The 7,716-nt window shown below is 48.4% G+C and overlaps 2 protein-coding genes across 2 annotated transcripts in view; one reads left to right on the forward strand and one right to left on the reverse strand.

Moving 5' to 3' along the window:
• Nucleotides 1–636: 636 nt before the first annotated feature.
• CIAPIN1 (cytokine induced apoptosis inhibitor 1) lies at nt 637–6,138 on the reverse strand. Its single transcript, XM_041400413.1, has 9 exons — nt 5,921–6,138; nt 5,481–5,662; nt 5,032–5,184; nt 4,103–4,179; nt 3,684–3,852; nt 3,403–3,476; nt 2,959–3,074; nt 2,366–2,435; nt 637–1,843 (listed from the first exon to the last, which is right to left on the reverse strand). Exons 1-9 carry the CDS (start codon nt 5,935–5,937, stop codon nt 1,733–1,735), a joined length of 969 nt encoding a protein of 322 aa, XP_041256347.1. The 5' UTR covers nt 5,938–6,138; the 3' UTR covers nt 637–1,732.
• Nucleotides 6,139–7,651: 1,513 nt separating this feature from the next.
• Nucleotides 7,652–7,716, forward strand: part of COQ9 (coenzyme Q9) — a 7,045-nt gene continuing 6,980 nt past the window's right edge. Inside the window, exon 1 of the mRNA XM_041400415.1 lies at nt 7,652–7,716. This exon is cut by the window's right edge and continues 26 nt beyond it. Coding sequence (XP_041256349.1) covers nt 7,667–7,716 — 50 coding nt within the window. The 5' untranslated portion in view covers nt 7,652–7,666.

The raw sequence follows: 7,716 nt of genomic DNA on the forward strand, positions 1-7,716 counted from the left end.
AGAGTGTGTACTTGCTGCCTCCCAAGCTCTGCTGGCCATAAAAAGGAAGAAACAAAAGTACTGCTTCTCCCAGTTTGGGCAAGAGGAAAGTGGAGTTGAGGGTAAGGGCTGCCTTTATCAGGGACCTCATAAAGAGATCTGATCTTCTACTACCAGTGAGGCTGAGAAAAGGCAATATAACCCCCAAAGGCTGTCAGTGTGCAGAGCTTTTGCCCATTTCCTTCTAGGATCATCACTAGCTAGGAGCACAAGTTGGTTGGACAGGTTTATCACACAAATCCTGTCTCCGTGGGAGCTGTTCTCACTGATGACAGAAGCAGGGACTGGGGAGGAGTGAGAGGGGTCTGGGAAAGCTGTGCTCTGGAAGGAAGGGGCTTCAATCCCACCAGTGCCAGCCTGGGGCAGTGCAATCACTGGGGCAGTGATTCCCAGAGCAGATCTGAGCAGTCAGAAAGGTGTTTTCTTAGGTTTTCCTTAACATCTCTTGTTTCCAGTGCATACCACATATTCAAGTCAAGTTTTCAGAGGAACAGTTTATGGAGAACTCCAAGAAGCAGTCTAACATTTGAACAGTTTAAGAAATCACTAACAGGCTGAGTAGAAGAATACCACTAATACCAGCCTTAAAACAAAGGCTTTACTATTGGTCACTTTTATTTCAAGAACAGAACAGCCTTTCATCCCAGCCCTCTCCATGAGTTTAGTAACTCAGGTAGCACACAAGAAGAAGTCACATCCTGCAGAGCAAGAGCTCCAAACAAAGCAGTCCCCACTGAGACACTGAATGTGGGCTTTCCTCCTCCCCCTCCCTGGGTGAGAAGCAAGCCCAGCACAAAATGTGACCAGCACCCTGATCCCACATCTGCAGGATGCTTCACGGGTAGTAACTACACAAATAAATAGTATCTCATGGAGAGGGAGCAGAGGGCCACCACAGATCATCTGGAAATTAAGTTATTGCTATGTTCTTATGTATTTGACACTGCAGGTAACTCACTTGGGTAACCACCAAGAGAGGTGATAGTCTCAGATTGCCCTTGTGTTATCAGCTCGTGTTGGACTGAAAGCTGTGTGGAGACAAGACAGATCTTGTGTCATCAGCTGCCTTAAAGGCAGGAGTTCTTGGTGGGACTGAATCTTTGTCATTTTGCTGAAAACAGCTGGGGGAAGGGGCTCCCAATACACTTGGAAATTCATTATGCCTGCCAGCCTTTCCCATGCACACTGCTAAGTGTACTCCCTGCTCCTGACTTGCCACAGGAGCTGCTGAACCATCTCCACATAAGGGGCTGCAGGTTAAAATTTCAAAGAGAGCAGGAGCCCATCACCCCGGGGGCTGAGCCAGAGCTGCTGATTCACCAGGGAAAATCAGGACTAATTAGAGCTGTAGGACACAGGCATGGGAAATGCCACAGGCACACAAGGACAACCTGATTCGTGACTGTACTTCCCTCTGCTGGTGGGACACGCTGTGACGGCCAGCGCCCAGGATCAAGGCAGGTCAGCCAAAACAAGGTGTAACATGAAGTCTAATACGTGACTTGTCAGCAGAGGATCAGGTAGCCCAAGGCTGATGACAAGTGGTGAGCTCACAGCAGTGTCAGTGCCCGCACTGTCCCTCCCCATATGGAGTACTGGCTGGAGAGCATGAGTTTGAGAGGATGAGGAGGACTGCAGGAAGAACCTCAGAGTGATGGAAAAGCAGCAGAGTCCTTGGCAGGACATGTCTTTGTTAGGCATCGTGCAGCTGGTTTTCTGGCAGGAGAATCTTCTCCCCAGGCTTGAAGGCAGGCATCCCCAGGTAAGGGCAGCTGGCACAGCGGAAGGCATCCCCCAGGTAGCACTGGCAAGGGAAAGAAAAGCACTGTCTGTAATCAGGTGCCACTTTCAGGTCTCTTCCCCTGTGATATGGTTTCTCCAGGTCAAGAGATGTCATGCTTCTCAGCATCTATGAGCACAGAAACTGCTTCCCTTCTACCCCCTTCTCAACACATCTGGTTAGTGTGGATGGCAGAGCTGTGCAGGCTCACACAGAAATGAGTCTCCATCCCACTTGGTGTGCCCAGGCTGGGGCAGCCCCCTGAGCTCCCACAAGGCAATCCTCCCTGGGCAGATCCCTGGTTAGGCCATGAGCAGAGAGGGAAAGGGTCACTGCTCACTCTAACTGCCCCAGGGAGTCAGAACAGACTGCATGTGCTGGTACAGAGCACATGAGCACAGGGCAAAGGCTGAAGCTCTGCAGAAGCTGCACAGGCAGTGTGTGGAAGCAGTGATCCAGCTCACGCTGCAGTGACTAGGAAACACAATTCTTACACAGAGATCATATACTGCAAACCATAGTATAAAGACAAAAATTACTAATTACATTTCCACAGGCAGATTTGTGCTGTGAGCCCTTCTTCTCCTGTTCCAGTTCTTCAGCCAGGCCACATGTGCTGTAGAAAAACAAAGAAGTCACCTGCATCTTTCTGCTTAAAGGTCATGAGTCATCAACACTTGTGCCAGCTCTACTCACATGCAACAGCCCTCACTCTGTCACACGACACAGCTGACTCTGGGACTCACGCTCCTCACTTTGCTCTTCAACACTATGGTTTGTAGAACAAGTGTTGAAACACTCCAAGTTTAAACTGAGTGGGAAATGACACTACAGCACTTGCTATATGTGCTGCTTCTCCTTGGAACGTGAGAAACCAGGGTCTTAGGCAAGCTGCACAAGCTATGCAGTCACCTCCAAGATGGCTGTTGATAATACACACCATCGTGATAATTTGTAGCAGTCACAGGTCAATTTTCACTGTATTTGGATTTACATTCCAATAATTAAGATAAGAAAGGACATGAACGAAGAGAGTTGGGCTCTGAGGAACAGCAAATAGCCTACAATCTTTTTTAAAACACTCCAACTCTTAATATAGCAGTTGAAAGGTTCACTGATACATTAATTCCAGCACTGACCAGTTCTTGCAGGCTTTCTTTTTGCCCTTTTCTTTGCAGGTTGGAGCTCTGAGGGACGATGGATCTGGCTTTTTCAAATCCTCTGAATCCAACAGCTCATCAGAGTCCAAAAGATCCTGAAAACACACCATGGGAGACAAAATGCAGGAAATTGGCTTTTCAGTAGGGAATGAGACTGCTGAGTTAGCATCATTTCTTTGAATGTATCTGTACACTGGCATTAAAGAGCTGCAGCTCTGCCCTCTTATTCCTGTCTCCTCTCTGCCCTCACCACATCACTGAGCTCTCCAGACCCCATGAAGGAGATGAACTGTTTTACCCTAGAGAGGTTTTTCTACCTCTGAAGTTGTAAAGCTTCCTAAGAGGCATAACTGAAAGTATTTAGAATAGGAAAGAATGGGGAGAAAGAAGGAACAGCAAAGCCTCACAAAGAAAACCACTTACCATCTCTTCATCATTCATATCATTGGCAGACAGTGTCCACAGCTTGGCAGCAGTTGGGTCCATAGGGGGTTTTGCTGGAGTCAAAACAAAGGAAAAAATAGTAGTTATTCCAGCCTTTGCCCCATCTACTCCAGAAAATAGGAGTCCAAGCAACTTTGGGAAGCCCCATTTCATAGCTTTTTGCTGTAGCACTCCCTGCTTGGGAACTGTCTCCCTGTTGCAAGTGGTGCCTGTCACTGAGAGCCACGAAATCCAGATATTCAGCATGCACCACTCCTTACCTGAAGGAGCAGGTGTCTTGGCAAAGGAAAGTTTGAGCTGACTTGAGGATCCCACTTCGAAATTGGGCTTCCTGCCTTCTATCTGAATAATGACAAGGTCATTGCCTTGGTAACCCAGATGTTCTCCAACAGACTGGGTCTCCTCTGGGGTCAGTGCTTCCTTTTGCAGCTGCCAAAAAAGATTTTAGGTTAACCATATGCAGAACCCTTAATTTTAACACCAAGCCCAGCATTCCAGTGACAGATAGCCAGTACTTTCAATCCTAAAGAAAACCACTATGCTGACAGTATCTAAAGTTTGTGCCAGGCAGTGGCCAGGCACATTTACAGCAAACCAGGGTAGCTAAAAACCTCATTACCCAACAAATCCCCAGGTACCTGCCCAAGGGCATTTCTGGAAATGGCAAATACATCCCTACCTCCTTCACTTCCACCAACCCAGAGAGAGTCAGAGTTGTGAGGAGCTTGGCTGCTGTCTTGATTTTGCCATTGTTTCCTGCAAGACACAAAAGCAGAGAGTAGGAGAAAGCAAGAACAAGAATACAGCTCACTAAGAAACCTGAAAGAGCAAGAACTTCAGAGGGAAGTACTCGAGCCAAACTTCTGCACCAAAATTGGGCCCTTTCTAGTTGACAGAACAAACCAGAAAAAGCAGCAGCAGCTTGTTCATTAGAATAACAGTGTGGGGTCACAAAGCCATTCTAGCTCCAAATATGTTCTATATATGCCAAAACATTTCTCAATCCAATCAAAACCCATCAAAAAAAGATTTTAACAAATCCCCAAAAAAGCTCCCTCCCCAACATTTTTACCTATTAAACTACTCATGAAGTTTTCAAAACATGGACTCCTAAATGAACACACTACATTAAGGAATCATCTTGTGTTTGCCTTCTCATGGCTCCTCCAGCTTTCCCATGGCAGGTGCTCTGGCTTTTCTCCTAAAACTCAGTCCAAAGACTTTAAACCTTTTCTGGACAACTATTTCTCAATGGACTTCTGAGGCAATCTCTTCAGCATCTGTAACCTGTTTTTAAGACCACTTCAGAAGCTCCTCAGAAACACAACATCTGCAACTACTTAACACTGCACTCTGAGGAGAAAGCAGGGGTCACTGAAGCTTTTCAATGTAGTTTAGGAACAAGCCTATCCAGCATTTTTGATAGGAGAGTGACTGCAAACATCTCTGATGGCTACCAGGATAAGGACAGGATATAAACCTTGTGATTTGAGTTAGTGTGTCAGGAGAATGAAAATCTCTCAGTGTTGATCAGGGTTCCTGTCCTTTCCATTTCAGCCTAATCCTCATGAGAAATGCTCTGTTGCCATGGAAGCAAGAGCCTCTCACCTGATTCTGTAACCACGGGTTCTTTCAGGAGGACACGGCCCCCTGGCTTAAGTATCCGAGCTACTTCTGCCAGGAGCTCCACACTGTGCTGGGCTGTGCTGCCTGGCACCATGCCAGAGAGGATGACATCGAAACTGGACTCCCTGTGAGCCGCTGTGAAGAAGAGCAAGATGGTACAACTGAACATGTACACACACAGCTTAAAACACCAGCGCCACCTCCCTCATCCCTCATGCTTGAGTACAACAGCAGGAAGCGATTAAAGACACCAATCTTAGAAGCACAGCCAGGGTGCATCACTTCCCCTGCTGTACTGCCCAGGTAAGAGGCAGCAGCGGGTGCTGTCAGTGTTCTGAGTGCTGACTCCCAAAGTGGGAAGGTGTTGGTTCACACAGCAGCAGAACCCTCTCCCTTTTAAGGAAACAGTGAAAATTTAAGCTCATTCTTACACAGAGGCAGCTGGTTAACATTTTCCACAGAGATATGATTATCAGCTCCCACCAGTGCCTGGACTTTATCCACCAAATTCTTCAGGGCTTCGACGGGCGAGGAGCTGTCCCAGATGATGGCCACGCGCTGGCCTGGAGCCACTCCGTACTCCCCCATTTCAGCAGCAGCAAACCTGGCAGGGCTGGGGGAGAGAGAGGAAGGGTAAGCGCCAAACAAGCATGAACCTCTGTGGACTGTGACTGAATCAGCTGGGGAATTGTTTTAATAAATGGGGATCATTTTCTGGAAATGGGCAACACAAAGTTCCCACAAACTGAGCGTTAGCAGGACATGAAGAAAGAGCTACACCTCAGGGCAAAATTCAGCTTCTCTCCAGTTCATTGCTGGGAGACTGCAAGCCATGCTTTAAAGAAACCAACAAAGTAACAAAAATACTTACCTGCTTTCCTTAAACATCTGAATAAAACAAACACAGGATTTCTGGATTTCCTGAGCAGTGACAGCTATTTGACACTAAACATTGCCTTGTGTCTCCTACTTCAAACAGGACCTAGCAGAGTTTACTTGTGCAGAACAAGAGAGGAAAAAAAGTAACCTTCAGCATTCCCAGCATTCCAGATTGAGGCTCTTCCCACCGTTATGATTGGTGGCACTGGGTGAGCAAATTACAGGGAGGGAGGAGCAGAACAGAATGTGCAGTGACAGTTTTGAGAAAGCTGTCTCCACTGCTATTTTATATGAGACTGTATTCCTTGTATGGCAATAGTATCCCTTCATCACCTGTTCTCAGAGCAGCACCAGCTACTGAACCCAATGACCTCCCCTCTTTCCTCTATCCAACACAAACCTATTTTCTTCCTAATTTAACACAACCACAGAGAACAGAGAGCACTGCTGACCAGAACAGTTGCCCAGTGTACCTTCAATTAGCTGGAAATGACACACCTATTTCTGGAGAGAAGTTGTAAGCAAGGTCTGTACCAGGAATTGCTACCTCACACATCCTGGGCAATGCCTTACTGCCACCACATTGTCACTAAAGCACAGCTCATGGATATGCTGTACCAAATTTAACTGCAGTGGATTTTGACCCACAGTTTCTCTGGCTCTGTGTGTTGTGGACTCACCCCTCCCTCCTGGAAACTGCCAAAAAGTTCAGAATGGGACAATCTGTGCCTTTTCTGAGCTACTGTGGTAGAAATTCACACTAAAACAACCACAATGCCAACCCAGTAGCGAATATACACCTTGGATGTACACTGCAGGTTGTAACATCTCACAGCTGTTTTTGCATGTGTGACACAAGCTAAGCAGCTACAGCAGACAGTAACATTTATATTAATATATTCACATATGTAATCACATATATTAATCCCATTAAAAAGTCACCCTTCCCAAGAAGGCTGAAAATCTCAAAAGACACCTAAGCTGCTAGGTCAAGGTGGGAAAGATAAACCCTAAGTCACAGCTTCCTCTCTGAACAGCAGGTTATGACCTTGCAGGCTCAGTCAGAGCCCAAACTGCATCAACAGCAACACCACCTCCCCGAGATGAGGCGAGGAGGCCGCGGATCCCGTGTGGGTGGCGTGAGGAGGGGCCCTTATCTCCGTGCCACACACATTTAACAGTCCCTGAAGAACGGGGCAAGGAAAGGGGTTAAACAATAGCGCCGGTTCCGCTTCGGTAGATTGGAAAGCTGCTGTGGTGGAATGGGATGATTCTGACAGTCTTTTCCAACCTAAACCGTTCCAGGGCTGTAAACTGCAGCCTCCAGACGCAGCACAGCCAGGTTCCAGCGGGCCGGGAACGCTCCGGCTCCCCCCGGGCCGGGACGCTCCGGCGGCGCAAGGCTGCGGGCCCTACAGCGGGTGCGCGCTTTAAGCGCAGGGGGAACGGGCGCAATAAACCTCTGGGTCACCGAGCACGGACGGTTCAGCGGTAGCAAGGAAAGGAGACGCGAGGAAACTTCGTGAAGGAATCACTTAAACACACACACATAACACACCCACCCCCAGCGCTTCAGGCGAGGTCTCAGAAAAGATTTTTAAGGGGAAAAAGGGGAGGGGGAGGGCGCCAGCCCGGCCTCGCGCCGCTCACCTCCCGCGGCCCGGCCCGCTCGGCTCCGCTCGCTCGTCCCGGTCTGACGCCGTCACCGTGACGTCATCGCGCTCTGCCCGCTTCCAAGATGGCGGCGGCGGGCGGGCTGCGGCGCGCGGGCTGGCGGCTGTGGCGGGG

The sequence above is a fragment of the Onychostruthus taczanowskii genome, unplaced genomic scaffold (assembly GCF_017590055.1).
Source record: "Onychostruthus taczanowskii isolate IOZ18803 unplaced genomic scaffold, ASM1759005v1 scaffold18, whole genome shotgun sequence".
Lineage (NCBI taxonomy): Eukaryota > Metazoa > Chordata > Aves > Passeriformes > Passeridae > Onychostruthus > Onychostruthus taczanowskii.